Source organism: Sminthopsis crassicaudata, chromosome 6, assembly GCF_048593235.1.
Source record: "Sminthopsis crassicaudata isolate SCR6 chromosome 6, ASM4859323v1, whole genome shotgun sequence".
NCBI lineage: Eukaryota > Metazoa > Chordata > Mammalia > Dasyuromorphia > Dasyuridae > Sminthopsis > Sminthopsis crassicaudata.
This window is the reverse complement of record NC_133622.1, coordinates 186870729-186891656: the sequence shown is the minus strand read 5'-3', so window position 1 is coordinate 186891656 and position 20928 is coordinate 186870729. Positions and strand designations below refer to the sequence as shown.

General features: G+C 34.6%; 1 protein-coding gene across 3 annotated transcripts in view; it reads left to right on the top strand.

Annotated features, from left to right (window-relative positions):
• HTT (huntingtin) overlaps positions 1 to 20928 on the top strand; it is a 225660-nt gene that overhangs the window by 191100 nt on the left and 13632 nt on the right. For all 3 annotated transcript variants that reach the window (XM_074274096.1, XM_074274095.1, XM_074274094.1), the window contains 5 exons: positions 2380 to 2519; positions 4013 to 4095; positions 16689 to 16819; positions 16992 to 17121; positions 18407 to 18562. In XM_074274096.1, the coding sequence (XP_074130197.1) occupies positions 2380 to 2519; positions 4013 to 4095; positions 16689 to 16819; positions 16992 to 17121; positions 18407 to 18562 (640 nt within the window). The remainder of the gene's footprint in view (positions 1 to 2379; positions 2520 to 4012; positions 4096 to 16688; positions 16820 to 16991; positions 17122 to 18406; positions 18563 to 20928) is intronic.

Here is a 20928-nt window from a genome sequence, read left to right as displayed (position 1 = left end):
GAAACACTTGCCACAAAAATAAAGTCAGATTTAAATAATTGGAAAGACATTCAGTGCTCTTGGATAGGCCAAGCGAATATAATAAAGATGACAATACTCCCCAAACTAATCTATTTATTTAGTGCTATACCAATCAGACTCCCAAGAAACTATTTTAATGACCTAGAAAAAATAACAACAAAATTCATATGGAAGAATAAAAGGTCGAGAATTGCAACGGAACTAATGAAAAAAAAGTCAGAGGAAGGTGGTCTAGGTGTACCTGATCTAAAGCTATATTATATAGCAGCAGTCACCAAAACCATTTGGTACTGGCTAAGAAATAGACCGGTAGATCAGTGGAACAGATTAGGTACAAAGGACAAAAAAGGGTACATCTATAGCAATCTAGTCTTTGACAAACCCAAAGATACCAACATTAGGGATAAAAATTCATTATATGAAAAAAACTGTTGGGAAAACTGGAAATTAGTATGGCAGAAATTAGATATGGACCCACACTTAACACCATATACCAAGATAAGATCAAAATGGGTCCAAGATTTAGGCATAAAGAACGAGATCATAAATAAATTAGAGGAACAGAGAATAGTCTACCTATCAGACCTGTGGAAGAGGAAGGAATTTATGACCAGAGGAGAATTAGAGATCATTATTGATCACAAAATAGAAGATTTTGATTACATCAAACTAAAAAGTTTCTGTACAAATAATACTAATGCAAACAAGATTAGAAGGGAAGTAACAAATTGGGAAAATATTTTTACAGTTAAAGGTTCTGACAAAGGCCTCATCTCCAAAATATACAGAGAACTGACCCTAATTTATAAGAAACAAAACCATTCTCCAATTGATAAATGGTCAAAAGATATGAACAGACAATTTTCAGATTATGAAATTGAAACTATTTCCACTCATATGAAAGAGTGTTCCAAATCACTATTGATCAGAGAAATGCAAATTAAGACAACTCTGAGATATCACTACACACCTGTCAGATTGGCTAAGATGACAGGAACAAATAACAATGAATGTTGGAGGGGATGTGGGAAACCTGGGACACTGATGCATTGTTGGTGGAGTTGTGAAAGAATCCAACCATTCTGGAGAGCAATCTGGAACTATGCCCAAAAAGTTATCAAACTGTGTATACCCTTTGATCCAGCAGTGCTGCTATTGGGCTTATATCCCAAAGAAATACTGAGGAGGGGAAAGGGACCTGTATGTGCCAAAATGTTTGTGGCAGCTCTTTTTGTAATAGCTAGAAGCTGGAAGATGAATGGATATCCATCAATTGGAGAATGATTGGGTAAATTATGGTATATGAAGGTTATGGAATATTATTGCTCTATAAGAAATGACCAACAGGTCGAATACAGAGAAGTTTGGAGAGACTTACATCAACTGATGCTGAGTGAAATGAACAGAACCAGAAGATCGCTGTACACTTCAATGCTGTATGAAGACATATTCTGATGGAAGAGGAGATCTTCAACATAAAGAAGATTCAACTCACTTCCAGTTGATCAATGATGGACAGAAATAACTACACCCAGAGAAGGAACACTGGGAAGTGAATGTAAACTGTTAGCACTACTGTCTATCTACCCAGGTTATTTATACCTTCGGAATCTAATATTTAATGTGCAACAAGAAAATGGTATTTACACACATATATTGTATCTGGGTTATACTGTAACACATTTAATATGTATGGGATTGCCTGTCATCTAGGGGAGGGAGTAGAGGGAGGGGGAGGATAATTTGGAAAAATGAATACAAGGGATAATGTTATTAAAAAAAAATTACTCATGCATATATACTGTCAAAAAATTTTATAATTATAAAAAAATAGTCAGTATTATAAAATTATGCTGCATACATACTGATTTTGATGATTTCTCTTTGTAATATCTAATTATATTAGATATAATATAAGCAATATAATGCTCTGTGTTTCCTTATTTTCTTTATTTATATGGACCATGCTATTCTATTACACTTATTTGCCATAATATTTCAGCCTTTTTACTATAATTATTCAGCATTTCTATAATTGGAGAATAAAGTTTTCCCTCCAGGTTATTTGCTCTAATGAATAATGTAGCTATAAATATTTTCATGTGGCTAGCTTCATGTTTCCTTTTTATGATTTTTGCTTTTAAAACCCAGGATTCACTTATTTATTTGTTTGTTTGTTTGTTTAATCACATTACCATGAAATTTCAATGAAATAGATTATTTTTGGCTCTGAGGGTGAGGGATAAGGTCGGTAGGGATAGGTGAAAGTTCAAAAAAACTTTGCATATTTAATGTTTTCATTTGTATTGAGGGGAAATAAAATAATAACTAACCTTTATGCTAAAAAAATTCTTTTAGGTTTGGGAGGAAACTGAGTGTTATCAGGGGAATTGTTGAACAAGAAATTCAAGCAATGGTTTCAAAGAGAGACAATATTCCCACACATCACTTGTACCAGGCTTGGGATCCTGTCCCATCTCTGTCTCCAGCTATGTCAGGTATGTGTATAATAAATCTGTTTCTGTGTGTGACCACTGTAATTTCTTACTAGCTATATTTATTAAAGTTTTGCAAATGTTAAACCTAAAACATTTTTCTCTGTGACTGAAAAACATTAGCTTCAAGATAGAAATTCTAAGAGTGGCCCATCAGAAATAATAAATAACTCTTCACTACCATTAATTCAGAAATATTGCTTAATCACACATAAACCAAGGTTTCCTTTATGCTTGAAATCTGGCTCTGCAAAGATTATTGTGTAAATAGGGAGTATACATACACTCCTACCACACACTCTACCTGCCTCCATGGTGTTCCAAAAACCTTAGTATCAGGCTTAAAACTTTGGGATACCATATGTGCATATTTATATACTGACACATATGCATGTGACATGTATATGTGGTGTGTGCGTGTGTGTGTGTGTGTATATATATATATATATACACATATACACATACATATGTAGAGAGAGATCTATATACACACACAGACACAAAATACAGAGTATATATACTTTGTGTGTATATGTATGCACATACCTACATATACACATGTATTCCTAATGCACACACATGCATATATACCTTTTATGATTGTAATGGGACAAATACCAGAGACTTGCTATCCTTATTCACAGCGCCTCATGATCAAACTTACTGACTACTGAACATTATCTTCACTTTGCTTATCCTGTGACTAAGATTAAGTAGTTAGTTCCCTGACCATTTACTATGATATGTGCTTACCTTTGAATATAGAATGTGTGTTTTAAATTTGTAAATTTAGAGTAACTCAGAAATTTGTAAATTTGGAATAACTCAAAACAATAATAAAGGAATAAATACGTTTTTATAATGTTTCAAGGTTTATAAAGTGCTATGTTTATAGCATTCCTGTAACATATGTTTTCAATTATGATTTCTCAGATTTTACAATTGCAGAAGGAAAGAAATCAAGGTGGGTTGACATAGGCAGGCTGATTCAATGTTGCAAGAAGAAAACAACTCAAGGATGGATATCAGAGTCTAAAGGACTGATGATAGAGCAACAAAGCTCCTTTTAAACCAGTTAGAGTCAAACATAGATGAGAGAAAAGGGAAAGGCTAAATTATATTGACCAAAATCAATGAGAATGACTTTCTATTTTTCTTGTCAGCTTTGGGAAGCAATGACCTTTGTAAATCCGAGAAATGAGTAGGCAGTAAATCGTTTTTGCTTTTCTTCATTATTCTCCACACTCTGATTCCATTTCTCTTCTAACCTGATGGTTATCAAAGATTTCAAAGGAATCTAATTCCTCACATATATTAATTATGTACTCTCCCAGAGAGGAGAAGAACTGTATAATCACATAATATATATATGTTTAGTGTTTTAAATAACTAGAATTGATACTTATGGATGATTATATTGAAATGTTGTTTCAGATTGAATCTCTTATGTGTTATGCACAAAAGCTAGAAGAAGATAATGAATTTTTTTTTTTTAGGTACCCTTATCAGCCATGAAAAACTTCTGCTGCAGATCAACACTGAACGAGAAATGGGGAACATGAGTTATAATCTAGGACAGGTTAGTTGACATCCATACCATAAATTCAATATTTTTTTTCTCTTTTGTTTTTTCTTCCAACTAATAATGACAAAAAAAGCAACAATATTAATAGGTTGAATTATAAAATCACTTTAAGTTTGTAAAATTCTGTGTTATATCATTTCATTTGCTCCTTACAGTAACTTTTAGAGGTAGGTACTATTATATTTATCCTCCTTTTGCAGTTGAGAAAACTGCCCAGGATCACACAGCTGCAGGGGCTGGGATTTAAACTTAAGTCTTCCAGACTTCACCTCCAGCATGCATTGTGTATAATCTTTGTTATCTGTAATCAAACTTTAATTTCATCATCTGATATCTAGTCCTTAACTTATTTCTACTTTCCCAGGTCTTTAACTTTATTCTTTATTCAGTTGGACCTAGTGGCCTACTTTTTCAATCATACCTTTTCCTGAGAATCCCTTTGCCTCTTGATTTCCATTTATGTTGCCAATTGCTAACTCAGGACCAGCTAGCTGGTACAGTGGATAGAATTGAAATCAGAAACATTCATTTTCATGAATTCACACGTAGTCTTAGATACTGTTGGAACTCTGTCTTCCCACGAAATCAGCCGGAGTCAGGATCATCAAAAGTCTTTATTCTTGGTCTTTTGGGATCGCTGTCAGGGGATTAGATCTAGTAATCTCCACACCACCTTTCTCTCCACCACCAGGAGAATGCCTCAATTTCCTCCTTCTACACCACCCACACAAGTCACTTCCCCTTCTTTGTCCCACAGATATCCAGCCAGCACAGAATGGTTGGGGAGGGTCACCCTTAACCTGTTAATAATTAATTAATAATAAATAATTGAACATGTTAATAGAGAATTGTCCAATTGGCAATTAGTCTCAGGTGCTCCATTATCCAAGTGCATTTGCTCAGTTCTAGCCCTTTACAACTTACTTAGCTGTGTGACCCTGGTAAAGTGACTTCACCCTGTTCACTGTTTCCTGTTTGTAAAATGAATAAGAAGGAAATGTCAATCACTCCATTATCTTTGCCAAGAAAACCCCAAAAGTCCCAAAGAGTCAGACAGGACTGAAATGACTCCACAAAAACAGTAACAACAACTCAGATTTAACCTCCTCTCACACTCTTTTCCCTCAGGTAATCTAGCATTACCATAGTCATGAATTTTTACTGACTAAGTCTTGTATAAATCCATGCTCAGTAATTATGTGTTAGGGAAAGTAGAGAGAGGAAATATACATTTTTTTATTTTAATTTTTTATTCATTTTGAACTTAAATACTAAAGGACCAAAAAACCCACAACATTTCTATGTACACAGAACAACATAAAAAGATGATTTGTTGTAAAACTGTAAATTTCTATTTGTTTCCATTTTTTGAAAAAATTATATAATAAAGTACTACATATCATTTTCAAAGCTGCTTTGCTTTTCTGTGCTTCCTTCTTACTTTTCTTTTGTTTGCTGTTATGCATTTCTTCTCCCTCCCTCCTTCCCTGTCCTGCCCTAGAAAAGACTACCATTAGACACAAAAGTGTGTGTGTGTGTGTGTGTGTATAGTAAATGAATTGTACAAATTTTTTCATATCCCCTCCAACTTTTGTCACTTTTTTCCCTTCCATCATTTTAGCCAATCTGATAGGTATAAAATGATATCTCAAAGTTGTTTTAATTTGCAGTTCTATAATCAATAGTGATTTAAAACATAACTATAAAGTTTTAATTTCTTTTTAAAAAATTGTTCATATCCATTGACCATTTATCATTTGGGAAATGACTTATATTCTTTTAAATTTGACAAAGTTCTTTAATATATTTAAGATATGAACTTTTATCTAAAAAACTATGTTTAAAAATTTTCTCCCAGTTTTATTCTTTCTTTCCTTTTCTTTTTTTTTTCTTTTCTGAGGCTGGAGTTAAGTGACTTGCCCAGAGTCACACAGCTGGGACATGTTAAGTGTCTGAGATCAGATTTGAACTGGGGTCCTCCTGAATTCAGGGCTGGCGCTCTATCCACTGCGCCACCTAGCTGCTTCTTCTCCCAGTTTTAAACCCTTATGTATGATCAGTTTTTATAAAGGTATTATGGACCACTGAGAAAAAAGATGAATTCTCTTCACATATTTATTATATCTAAATTCTGTTCACCTCCTTAACTTTTTTCTTTTTCTTTTTCTTTTTTTTTTTTTTTTTTTTTTTTTTTTTCTATTTTGGTTATATTTATCTAGTTGTGAGAGGGGAAGGTTAAGGTCCCCCATTGTTGTAACTTTCTATTTTCTTTCTATTTCTTTTTTTCTTATTTTCTATTACTTTCTATTTTCACCTGTAATTCATTTAATTTGACCTTTAAAATTTTAGATGCTACAGCTTTTAATGCATCTAAGTTTAGTTGTATTACTTCATTTTCCATGGTAACTTTTCTCATTGTGTAGTTTCCCTATTCATCATTTTTAATTAAATTTATTCAAGGTATGACTTTATCCAACATCATGGTTGCTACCTCTGCTTTTTTTTTTTTTTTTTTTTTTTTTTTTTTTTAGCTTTAGCTGAAGTGTAACAAATAAGTTAATTCTGTGTATATTTCTCATTTTTAATGTGTTTCCATGTGTACACCACATGTTGGATCCTGGTTTTTTTAACCATTCTACTATTCATTTCCATTTTATGGGTGAGTTAATCCTATTCAGATTATTATTAATTTTATATCATTACCTCCCTAATCTGCACCTTTAAGATTCCCTTAATCTAACCCCCCTCTAAAAATCCCTCTCTTTTTCTCTCTTTCCATTCTCCAACTTTTTGATTTCCAACTCCTTCTAAAAGTCCTTGATGTATCCTTTCTTCTTGCCCTCTTATTTCATTGTAAATGTTGAAGTCTTTTCAATTTTTCCCTCTTTAACTTAGTTCTGATGAGAATAAGGTTCCAACATTAGCAGCTTTACACAGGTCTGTTCACATTATAAAGTTTTTCTATCCATGCCTCCTTTGTGTGAGATAAATAATCATAAGCATAATTTTACCTTTCCTTACTCAGTTTTATTTTTTAGAATCATCACATCATATTCAACCCCATACATACATGCTGTTTTAAACTAGAATATAATAATTTTAATAGTACAGACATAATTTTCCCATATAAGAAGTAAACAGTTTGACCTTATTGAGTCCCTTATAATTATCTTTAATGTTTTGCTTATATTTCTTCTAGATCTCATATGTCAAAATTTCCATTGAGTTTTGGTCTTTTTGCCACATATCTGAAAGTCTTTCAATTCATTAATCTCTCTCTCTCTCTCTCTTTTTTTTTTTTTTTTTCCCACTCAGCTTTGCTGAGTAAGTTATTCTTAGTTAGAGACCCAGCTGTTTTGCTCTTCAAAATATAATGCTCCAAAAGCTTTGGCTTTTCAACATAGAACTTGTTAAATCTTGTTTTATGTGGCTTGTAGCTCTACAGTATTTATATAGGTTTTTTTTCCCTCATTGTAGTATTTTCTTTTTAACCTTGGAACTTTGAAACTTGGCTATGATGTTCCTATGAGTTTTCAATTTTTTTTTCTGTTTTATTTTCTCATTCTAGAGCTTCAAGTTAATTTTTGTTAATGATTTTTTATAATGCTGTTTCTAAACTTTTTTTTAAATCATAGTTTTCAGGTAGGCCAACAATTTTTAAGTCATCTCTATCTATACTGTAGTTGTTGTTTTGCTAAAAACAACGTTTCACATTCTCTTCTATTTTTTAATTCTTATTATTTTGTTGTATTTATTTCTTGGTGTCTTTTAATGCTTTTCCTTGCCCAATTCTAATTTTTAAGAAGTTAGTTCCTCCCCTAAGCTTTTGGGATCTCTCTCTCTTTTTTTTCCCCCCATAAGTTTATTGGTTTTCTTCAGTCTCTCTTCATTTGATTTTTAAAGTTCTTCCAAAAACTCTGTTTGAGGTATGTGACCATCTGTCATTTTTCTTGAAAGTTGGAGTAGCTTTTAACATCACTACCTTTTGGTTTTTTTTTGTTTTGTTTTTTTTTGAGTATGAACCCATATCTGTTTCCATACTGGCTAGGTTCTTTCTCCTTTTCTTATTATTATAATTATCATTTATTGTTATTATTTTAGCAACTTTTTATTATAATCAGGGACTAGTCCCAGGTATGAGGGATCATGCCTTAGACTTTTAGGCATTATATAATCTTAAGTACTGCCTGGGGGCTAATCTTGGATACTCTTCTTGCCCCCAGCAACACTATCCTGCAAAGGCAAATGCTCTTTCTCTCTGCCGTCTCTTGGGGCTGCAAACTTCAGCTCTCTTCTATGATCTGGAATTGAAACCAAGGACTAGCTTTCCTGGCCCTTCTGCTGTTCCTTCACGGAGGCTGTGGCTTGGGATCATATCTGGTTAGCACAGCTGAGCTTCATGCTTCCCCTGCTCAGTAGTCAAACCCCCATTGTGTCTGGGGTTCGGAGACCTGACCCAGCGCCCTCTGGGCTTATTATTTATTGCATGGTGGATTTTGCCTAGAGGTTTTTGCCCTTTGCTTGGGTAAAATCTCTGTTTCTGGAGGTCACATTTTCCTAAGGTCCTCCCAATCCATCAAGGCAGGACAATTTTTAATTATTTCTGCCAAGTTTACCTTGAGGTGATGTGTTGTCTTGTTTATAGGAAAGATTTTTCAAGCCTGGTATTTTCTGCCCTACTCTGCCATCTTCCCAAAACTCCTTCTGAGACTATACTTTTCTTGAGACCACCCTGACTAGAACAGGGCTTCTGTATGGTGGAATGCTATGAAATGAGGTCTTTCTCTATTGTTTAAGGAACCCTGCAGAGAAACTGATCTCTGAATACTTAGATAGAAATGACACATTTTCTCTGGTCAAAAATTCAGAAGAATTGTGAGCCACTGTGGGGACGAAGGTTATCATTTTTTTCCCTGGAAGGAAAGCTTATATTCAACAAATTATGATGCTTCAAAGAAAGTTATTCATCTGACCTTCTTGAGTATTGAGAGTTATTCAGGAACTCTGAAACAAAATTGAATCAGTTTTAGTTCTAAAGCAATTTAATTTAGTATGATTTTTTAAAGTATGTAGCTATCTTTTGTTTTCATGTCACTTTTATGTCTACATATATCTTCTCCCTCCTCTCCCAGCAAAGCATCTCTTGTGCAAACTGATGAGATTAGATTCAGGGAACCAAAATGATGAGATTAGGATTTCTGATAATCAGGGAGTGAAATGATGAGGTTAGTGGCAGATTTGGGGTTCAGGGAACCATATGAAGGGGTTTGGTTCCCCTAAATCCCCTTGGGATTCAGCACAAGGTAGGGAGTTGTGGGAACCCCCTTTTGGCTGCACAGAGGTCCTTCATAAAGGAATTTATGAACCAGAAAAGCTAGACTGATAAAAAGAAGTTTATTGTTAGCATTGGGAAGTCAGCCTTTGCAATTTGTGAATAGAAAGACTGAATTCCTTAGTGGCAAGGTCCAGCAGAGAAGTAAAGTTTCTAGTAGAGAAATCCTGACAGAGAGGTATAAAGTTTTGTTAAGGAAATAGGTAAAGGAGATAAAGAGAGGGTAATGTTGAAAGAGATTTCAGAGATTGCTGCTGTGACAGGGATGGCATATTAGGTCCTCTGTAAGGACTGAGTTTAAAATTGACACTTTTTATAATAGAAATCTTGGCTCCAAGCCAGGATTTTTGCTCTTGATCAGGGCTGGGTTTCAGCTTGAGCTGGAATTTGAATAGAATTGAATAAATGTCTTTAATTCAGTAGAAAGCTTAATCAGTAGTGAGTGTTATCAATGGGGGTGGTGCTCATCTCTCAGGAAAACAGAATGAATATTTTAGATGTTTGCCTTTTTCTGGTCACCTACAGAGGCAGGATTCAAGGAGACTTTTTCCTTGAAGTTTTCAGAGAGTTTCAGGGTCCCCTCTTCAAAACTATTAATAAAAAGTAAGAAGTAACTTTCCTCCTACTCTCCAACATAATAACTCTATCGTACTGTAATATAATCTTCCATACTCAAATCCATTTACACACAAAAGAGGGAAAGTATATTTTTTCAGCTCTTTTCTAAGACCAAACTTTTTTTTTTTTAATAATAACTGTATATTTTATTTAGAATTCTTTTTTTCCACAGTATATATGCATGAGTAATTTTTTTTTTTATAACATTATCCCTTGTATTCATTTTTCCAAATTATCCTCCCCCTCCCTCTACTCCCTCCCCCCCATGACAGGCAATCCCATACATTTTACATATGTTACAATATAACCCAGATACAATATATGTGTGTAAATCCCATTTTCTTGTTGCACGTTAAGTATTAGCTTCCGAAGGTATAAGTAACCTGGGTATCAGATAGACAGTAGTGCTAACAATTTACATTCACTTCCCAGTGTTCCTTCTCTGGGTGTAGTTGTTTCTGTCCATCATTGATCAACTGGAAGTGAGTTGGATCTTCTTTATGTTGAAGATATCCACTTCTATCAGAATACATCTTCATACAGCATTGAAGTGTACAGCGATCTTCTGGTTCTGCTCGTTTCACTCAGCATCAGTTGATATAAGTCTCTCCAAGCCTCTCTGTATTCCTCCTGCTGGTCATTTCTTACAGAGCAATAATATTCCATAACATTCATATACCATAATTTACCCAACCATTCTCCAATTGATGGACATCCATTCATCTTCCAGTTTCTAGCCACTACAAAAAGAGCTGCCACAAACATTTTGGCACATACAGGTCCCTTTCTGCTCTTTAGTATTTCTTTGGGATATAAGCCCAGTAGTAGCACTTCTGGATCAAAGGGTATGCACAGTTTGATAACTTTTTGGGCATAGTTCCAAATTCCTCTCCAGAATGATTGGATTTTTTCACAACTCCACCAACAATGCATCAGTGTCCCAGGTTTCCCACATCCCCTCCAACATTCATCATTATTTGTTCCTGTCATCTTAGCCAATCTGACAGGTGTGTAATGATATCTCAGAGTTGTCTTAATTTGCATTTCTCTGATCAATAGTGATTTGGAACACTCTTTCATATGAGTGGATATAGTTTCAATTTCATCATCTGAGAATTAAGACCAAACTTTTTGGTCATTACAATTAAATGACATTCTCTTTTTGTTTGTTTGCTTTGGGGAAGGAGCTTTATTTGTATAATTTTCATTGTGGATTTTTTCTGGTTCTTTATTTCACTCTCCTTTAGTCGATGTAAGTCTTCCTATGAGTCCCTGATTTTTTTTTTTTTTTTATTATTCATTATGTTATGGTACAGTAATATTCTGTGATTATTGTATAAAACAATGAAAACTATTCTCAGATCATAAACATCTACTTTGTTTTCAGCTGTTTATTAACATAAAAAAATGTTACTGTGACTATTCTGGAGTACATCAGGTATTTCTCTCTATCTTTGAGCTTTCTCATATATACATCTAGCACTGAAAACCCATTTCTTCAGCATGATTCCAAATCACTTTTCAGAGTAGCTGGAGTTTTGAATTGTGGGATAGGTTTTAAAACATGTAGGATTCTACTGTTTTAAATGCTTTTCCTCACAAGATTTTGCAGGAGTGAATGATGAAAACCATCTCTGCATGTATTTAGAAAAATAAAAAGCTGTTATTATTTTAAGAAATATTTTTTCCTGAATTTGTGGGGAAATTTATTTTATTGAAGGTAGTGTGTTCTTATCATTTTTTATTTGTAAAAAAAAATATTAATAACAACAAAAACCAAAACCAAACAAAAAACCAAACCAGAAAAATTTTTGAGTCTTGTATTTATATATTGTTTTATTTTTCAAAATAAAAAATAAAAATACCTATGAATATGCTTCCCACCACCTTTTAAATATCAGCCATTTTGTTCTTTTGTCATCTTTCCCAATGTACCAAATGTAAAGACACTTCAGAGTTGTTTTGATTTACATTTCATTATTAGTGATTTGGAGCAGTGTTTTACATGACATTGATGGACCTTATCAGAATTCTTTTGAGCATTTACTCTTTGAGGAATGGCTCTTGGTCTTGTATATCTGCATTAATTCCCTCAGTATCTCAAACCTCAGACTCTTCTTAGATATTTGATGCAAAGTTCTCCTACAATAATTTCTTTTATTTTTAATTTTTAATAATAGTTTATTTTCAAAATATATGCAAAGATATATTTCAGCATTCACCCTTGCAAAACCTGTGTTCCACATTTTTCTCTCTCCTTTTCTAGACCCTAAGTAATCCCAATATATAGGTTAAATATTCCTGCAATAATCTTATCCCAACCTAAATGATTTTATTTGTGCAAAAATCAATATTCTCTTGAAATTACCTATTAACTTCCTTTGCTTGAGAACTTTTTTTTTTTTAATCAACTGCTTTCTATCTTTCCTACTAAATTAACATGATTTTTTAAAAATTCAAGTTTATTTTTCTTTAGAATTCCAATTCTGTCCTTCCTCATCCATTGAGATTGCAAGAATTACCATATCCATTATACATAATTTTTATTTTACAGAGAAATTTCTCCAACATTAAAGTAAACTTTTCTGAAAAAGTTGCCTTGTGAAAATAGTACCTTTTTCATGAGGAATGTGTTCTTTTAAAAAACTCACTACTGTAATGAAAGTTCATTGTTTATACATCACACTTTGGGTACAGAATATTTTAGTTAAAATGTAGCTTTTAAAGTATACTTTCATTAATCTGGGATCTCACTGATGTGACTGTCTGTGTCATACAGTTCAATTTAAAGCCTATTGTATATCAAGCCCAAATGGAATCTCATGTTTTTACAGTATTTTGCTACTTTCAAAACAAATTCATGTTTCTCACATTGAATCTTTACCCCAGACCTTTTAGGTGGAAACTATTTCCATCTATTCAACTTCCATTCTGGCCTGAGTTGGAGTCCTTACTTTGCCACTTAAATAAATACATGTTATTTGTCTAAATGCTTTACCTTTCAAGTACCTAATCTTTGCAGTAACAGAATTAGTGTGGAGTTGGAGTCTAGAAAACTGTGTTTAAATCTCTACTCCAGGAATTTACCAGGTGTGTGGTCATAGTCTAGTCACTTTCCCAAGCCTAAATTTTTTCACCGGTAAACAGGAAATAATAATATCTAGAATAGAATTTGAGTCCTGGGTTTGAACTAAGGTCTTCCCGACTCCAGACCCAGTGCTCTATGTACCTTGTCAGCTAGCTACCTTGGGAAATCGTCCAATGTCTAGTGAATCTTGCTAGATCCATTTCCTAACATTTTATTGCTTTTGTAATTATTTTGAATGAAACTCTTCTTATTCTTCCTTCTGGGCTCTTTTGGTATTTATATAGGAATGTTTATGGTTTATATGGATTTATTTGATATCCTGCAACTTTGTTAGAATTATTGTTTCTAACTGTATTCCAGCATTCTAAATCTATACCAACATATCTACCATAAGTGATCATTTTATTTCTTCTTTACTCATTCTTATTTCCAAATTGTCCTATTTTAGTAAAAAGAATACCTATGAATTTTTTTTCCAAGTGCTTAGTATTTTCTTTTTCACATTTTGAGAATCAAACAACCTTCAAATTGTCTCACCTCTGATGTGAATCTATTTTATATATTTATAACCTAGTCCAGATGTTCTTCCTATCTTTGGGTTATTGTGTATGTGTGTGTATGTGCCTTTTCTGCTTTTTTGCAGTATATACATTAAGAAATAGTAGCTTTACTTTTATTATTGAAAATAATAGTTGTTATAGTATATAGTTGCTGAAGTGTTTAGTAATGAGATCCTTTACTGTTGGCTGGCACTGGGGATAAAGGAAAGAACTGATGTGAGAGATGCCCCAGAAGTCTGTTTAGAGAACAGCTGTCTGCTGTGGATGAATTTGTCTTGAGGCTCAAATTACATTCTAGGGATGCTAAAAGTATAAATTTGGTTGCAGATCTAGTAGTATTAATTTTTGAGAATCATAAAGGGAATAGTAAATATGCCAGAAAATCAATAAATACTTTAGTTGTTTAAAAAAAAAAATGAACCAAGACATATGCACACACCACAGGATTCTAGAAACTCCAGATTTGCAAGCTTGAATGTTGCCCTCTGGCAAAACTATTATTAGATTATTAGACAAATATGAGATTTTGGCAAGGAAATCAGTGAAGTCTAACTAACTTTAAACTAACTTTATTCCTTTGCTTTTAGTATCGCAAACAGGATTTGTCCTGTCTTGTCAAGGGTGATTGCATGCTTTCATCTTCTCCTTGTACCAGTCAAGTAAACTCTTCCCTTGCAGATAACTATTAAGGAATATCTAAAATGATTTATTCTTTCTAGAATGTCTGTTTATTTCTGTCTAGAAGATAAAACAAAGAGATTTTAGCTTAAGAAAAGGCTTAATTTTCTAAAATTTAATGTTTTATTACATCATAATTAATTAATGAGGCCTTTGTACCTGATAATTTTCATCCAGAAGATGGATGACTATAGCTTTGCTTGCATTGGGATGAGATGCAAGCAATTTTTTTCCTTTTAAGAATTTGAGATTGTGTTTTGTAATTTATTCTTTCCCTTGGCATCTGCATTCATATAGATATTAAAATACAGGTAATCTAAAAGAACGGATGCTATATATAGCTTTGGAGGTGGAGGTCTATTTCTTTGGAAGATACAGAGTGTATTTGTGCCTCTTCACTTGTATATACCTAAAAGCTTGGGAATTTGAACTAGGATCTTGAAGATTCCTTAGCCTCTTATTTGTTTTCTGGTTAGCTGGCTTCTCCCTAGAAATCACTATTTAGTTGGAGAACAAGGCAGAATTCATGAGAATCTTGGCATAACCACAGATGGTGGGCTTGGGCATAAAAACCATATGTCTTCTCTTTCTCTATTTTCCTGTAGGTATGTTTTTATAGCTCAGGAAAAATAGAAATGAGGCTAGAGATTTTTAAAAGGCATTATTTTACAGAGTGCCCATTCAGAGGCCTGCAGGTAGTCATCTTGGCCTATATTTTCCATCCTTGATTCCACTTGAGCAGTTCTGAAAACTAGGGTCTAGAATTTTGCAGAAAACAGGTATCATACATTATCTTTCAAGGAATTTATCCTGGCTAAGATGACAGGAAAAGATAATGACGAATGTTGAAGAGGATGCAGGAAATCTGGGATACTGAGGCATTGTTGGTGGAATTGTGAACAGATCCAACATTCTGGAGAGCAATTTGGAACTATGCTCAAAATGCTATCAAACTGTGCATACCCTTTGATTCAGCAGTGTTCCTACTGGGCTTATATCCCAAAGAGATCTTAAAGGAGGGAAAGGAACCCACATGTGCAAAAGTGTTTGTGGCCGCCCTTTTTTGTAGTGGCAAGACACTGTAAACTGAATGGATGCCCATTAATTGGAGAATGTTTGAATAAATTGTGGTATATGAATGTCATAGAATATTATTGTTGTGTAAGAAACGACCAACAGGATAACTTCAGAAAGGCCTGGAGAGACTTATGTGAACTGATGCTAAGTGAAATGAGCAGAACCAAAAGATCATTATATACTTCAACAACAGTACTATATGAAGATCATTTTTGATGGAAGTGGCCATTTTCAACAATGAGAGGAATCAGTTCCAGTTGATCAGTGATGAACAGAACCAGCTACACCTATTGAAAGAACACTAGGAAATGAGTGTGGGCTGCTTACATTTTTGCATTTTTACATTTTGGTGTGGGGAAGGAGGGGAAAAATTGGAACAAAAGGTTTTGCAATTGTCAATGCTGAAAAATTACCCATGTATGTATCTGGTAAATAAAAAGCTACAATAAAAAAAATAAAATAAAAGTAGGGTGGGAGATCTAGGTTTTCTTTTACAACATTACTTTTAGGAAAATGTTTTGCATAACTTCACATGTGGTTTCTTTGTGGGGGTTGGAAGTGGGGATAAGGGAGAGAATCTGGAACTCAAACATTTTAAAAACTAATGTTAAAAAAATTGTTTTAAATGTAATGGGGAACAAATATTAAATAAATTAATTAAAAAGATGTAATAAAAAAGGTAAGAAAGAAAACAGGTGTTATTTTGAGCAAAATATCAATCTCTGTCTTTCATCTTGGGCTGTATAGATGTCAGCTACAGAGTTTAGCTAATCTAGTCCTTGTGTATCAGTTAGAAAGCAGATTCTTGAGGTTCATTATGTTTTAGAATATATACTGCTTTTAATTTTTAAAATTATTTTCTATTTTTAGAATATTGTTTTCCTTGTTGCTCATAGATTTTCTCCATCTTTTAAAGCCTAACCCAAATATGACTACCTCCATGAAGCCTTTCTTGTTCTTGCTCCCCCAACCTCACTTGATTTACTAATTCTTTACGGTGTCTGTCAAATAATATCATGCATTTTAATTAACTGTTTAGGTGCAGTCTCCTTTTACTTGATTTCAGGGCCTTGAGTGACCTATAGTTTAGAAACTATGTCTTTTCCAAATTTCTTCTCTCCCACAGAACTGAGCATAGTGTTCTACATGTAGTAATGTTCTGTTTAAATGCTTTTCATATTTTTCTGTTGAGGGAAAAAACATTTTTCACTGTTATTACTTTATGTATTTTTAGGTCTCTATACACTCTGTGTGGCTGGGAAATAATATCACCCCATTGAGAGAAGAAGAATGGGATGAAGATGAAGAAGATGAGGGTGATCTTCCTGCCCCTTCTTCACCCCCAACATCTCCAATAAATTCCAGGTTTTCAACACAATTTTATTTTGTTTGAATATCAATTTCCTTAAACTGTTAGGGCATCCATTTGTGTGTTATTTGGTTGGGGAAGAAAGGAGAAGAGAAACGAACTACCAAAACAAGATTTGTTAACATATTTTAGAATTTGAGAGAATACTTAGAATCTTGCTCTTTGCAGGAAACACCGGGCTGGAGTTGACATACATTCTTGTTCGCAGTTTTTGCTTGAATTATACAGTCAGTGGATACTCCCATCAAGTTCAGCCAAAAGAACCCCAGTCATTTTGATCAGTGAAGTAGTGAGATCTGTAAGTTGTTTTTTTTTTTTTTTTTCCTGAACATTTTCCCTAAATGTGACTCTTTTATTCCTGTCCTGGAACAGCAACAAAAGTAAACCTAAAGGAACAGCCAACCCGATCTTTTCATTTGGTGGGAAGAGCGTTGGATCAGGAGTAAGAAGGCTGCTTTGATTTCCATTTCTATATTTGAGAGCTTAGCTTTGTGACTCTGGGCAAGCCACCTTGCTGACCTTTCGTGTTTTCAAGGGTAAAATGCCCGCCAAACCTCTCTCATCAGGACAACCATGTGTTTCTAATGAAATCCGACATGGGAAAACATTTTTAAAATTTTAAAGCATTTATTTGATTGTTATAGTTATTGCTACTAATATTGTTAACCCCTTGATTTTAGGATTCTTGATCTGTAGGTTCAAATATTTGCTACCTTTTCCTTATTCTAATGGGCTTCCCCATTAGTGGGGCAATTCTTTAATTATACTCAGCTAGTTATGAAATACCATTGCTAGAATTGGTGTATTATACACCACTAGTACAATTGTGCTAAATTGGTATATTAAATATCAGTACAAATGAGACTTTCTTCTTGATGTAGTCAGAAGGATTGAAAAAAAAATCATTGGAAAAGAGCTTTGCAGTGATTTTCAGCAGTTATCTAGTAGAAGCTTTCTGTAGATCCTCTTTCCACACGAAGAAGATTTCCTTCTCCTGATGAATAGTAACCTAACTCATTTTCTTCTTGCAGTGTTTCCATGGCTAGAATATAGATTTTTCTAACCTTTCAATCAATAGCTAAGGAAATATGAACTTAAAGATACTTTGAGAGATGACAGTAATAAAATCTTATATTTCCATGACACAATATAGTTCACAAAGTACTTGTGAAAAACTGCCTACATTCTCATTTTTCAGAGAATAGTATTTATTTAGAGCTGAAAAGACATTTTAGAAATCACTTTACCCAGTCACTTTATTTTATAGAGGAAGTTTGGAAAGAAAGTGACATGTTCAGTATCACACTGAATGCCAAAGGCAGGGTTCAAGACTCCTGACTACAATCCAGCCTTCTTTCTTCTGTTTCCTGCTGGTCCTTACTACACCAAAAACTTCACAGTAGTTTGGTCTGGAAAATTTGTTTCATTTCTAAATCCTGAAAGCCCCCTTAGGCTCTGTTGTTCCCTCTGTATTACCACTTACAGATGAACATTTGTTCTCATTGGCAGTGTTTGTAGCTCTTGTTTTATATTTCTGATAACCTAATTCTCCCTCTGTGGGCATGGTATCTGTTTGTATCCAGCTCCTGGCAGTCTCAGACTTGTTTACGGAGAGGAATCAATTTGAAATGATGTACTTGACATTGACTGAGCTTCGAAGGGTGCATCCTTCTGAAGATGAAATCCTCCTTCAGTATTTAGTACCAGCTACTTGTAAAGCAGCTGCTGTTCTGGGCATGGTAAGATATGGATACTTCTGGGTCCAGCCCTTTAAAAATTTTTTTTAGAATATGTAACAATTTCCATATATTTAATAATACTTTGGTGACTTTCTTAACTTGATCATGGCAGAAGAATGCTGAGTCAATTGCCAGTTCCTGGATCAGGAGTTAAGTCAGAGTCGATGAGATAAGAAGCGTACTTTATTCTCCAGGCCCTGGGGAGCTGCAAGGCTAGGGGAGATCAGAGCTGGGAATTAGGAAGATTACTCAGGCAGCATGTGGAGGGTATATTGAATAAGAGATATTCTGGAGGCAGGAAGACCAATTAGGAGACTGTTGTGATCCAGAAAAGAGGTAATGAAGTAGGGCCTGCACTTGATGATGGGAGTAAAAGTGAGGAAACACATGTGTGTGAAAGCTGTGGGGAGACAGAGGAAACCAGCGAGCCCAGTCTGTCTCTAAAGCTGTGGAACCATCATCAGAATTGGGAAAGTGGAAGAGGAGGAGGAATGCATGGCAGGGAGAGCATGAGATGAGTTAGACATAGGATCCTCTCATTCAGGATTTCAGTGACAGTGAGTAGTGTTACTCTCAGGAAGTCTGATCTGACTGAACAAATGCTCCTTACAAGGGCAATCAATTTTATTGCCTCTCCAATCTTCACAGAATTATTGGCTTTTTGAACAGAAAGGGCTTGCAGAAGTCACTTAGTCTGTCATCTCACCCAGTGCCAGAATCCTCTCTTTATGGGGAAAAAAAAAAGTCCAGGATTGCTCCAGCACTGGAGCACTTTCTAATTCAGCTTTTTATTTTCCACCCATTGAGATGCTTTGAAGAAGTGTCCTTGACTATTCATAGAGCTGCAGAATACTAGAGTTCAAAGAGACCTTGGGTCCCATCTAGGCCTCCTCATACTTCATCTAATTTAAAGCCTTTAGAAGTGTTGAGTCGGCCTTGGGAGGTCAGAATAGCCTATACTGTTCTCCCTACATCGTGACTGTCTACACGTCATTATTCTCCTAACTGGCAGCCTGTGATGACTTTTTTTCCTTCATCTTCTGCCCTAAAGATTCAAAAGACTCACTGAACCCCCCATTTCTTTCCCTGATGTGATCCAGATCCCCTTTTGTTTCTCAGTGCCCCCCTGATAGCAGTTCTCCTTCCTCGGACCGTCCACATCATAGTCTCTGGCTGTGTCAGCTACGTTTTCCTGCTTTCCAAGTCCAGAAGCTACAGTGTCTCTTTGTCATAAGATTCAGGCTGTTCCTCCTTTGAAGCTTTTCCCAATTCTGCTTCTTTTTTAACGCAGGCTCCAATTTTGTCCATTTTCTTGCCTATATTTCTCCTCATGGAACATTATTAAATGAACACATAAAAAATGTACATGTGATGCCCTAGTTTTTTTTTTTTTTTTTTTTTTAAAGAAGATAAAATAAACCCAGTCCTTGCCATCAGCATAGAGATTCAGCTATTTTCAAACCCTTGTAGTTGGTGCCCTTCTTAATTTTAATTCATTAGATATTTATTAAAAGCCTCATATGTACAAAATCCTATTCTAGGCCCTGGGAGTGATAAAAAGATAAAGAAGACATGGTCTCTGCCCATGTGAAGTTAACAGTCTGATTGAGAATCCAATATCTAGGCAGGTTCCATATGCATACAATAAAGAGTACTGTGTTGCATATGATAAAAGTGTTGTTCAAGGTCTGAGAAATGAGTTATTTCTAGCTAGACAAATCTGAGAAAGCTTCATGGAGATGATATTGGATCTAAGCTTTGAAGCAGATGGATAGAATAAAAAGAGATAGTGGTAGAGAAAAAGGAAGGGAGTGGGGAGCTATCCCATGGTAATAGAACAGTTTGAACAGTGTACCAGGGGCAGGGAGGGGCTGATGGTAAAGTACCCCATTTTGTTTGGCATGTGTCCTGTGCAGGGTAGAGTTGTGTGAGAGAAGGATGAAAAGTTGGTTTGAAGCTATCCTGTGGCATTCCTTCCACAAACTTGTATTAATTGCATACTCCATGCACTGCAATATGTTAGGCTCTGGCATTGATGTTTAAGATATGAGCTTTGTATTTACCCCTGTTTTTGTATGGTGGGTGCTTCTAATCCTTTAAAATCCATCTCAGATACACCCTTTTCTTCCAGAAAGCCTTCTCTGGTTTTTCTTTGGTTAGTGATAAACTTTCCCCTCAAACTTCTGTTGTAATGACTTATGGAATTTTGCATATGGTAATTACCTTTTCATGTGTCCTCCCCCTCTTAGTTCTCCTTGGGGTTTTGGACTGTGGCTCAACTAAACTTGAACAAGGAATCACATTTTTTTGCACAGGGTAGATCCTTAACTGATATTTTTTGCTTTATAGATAAATATAATTCCTGT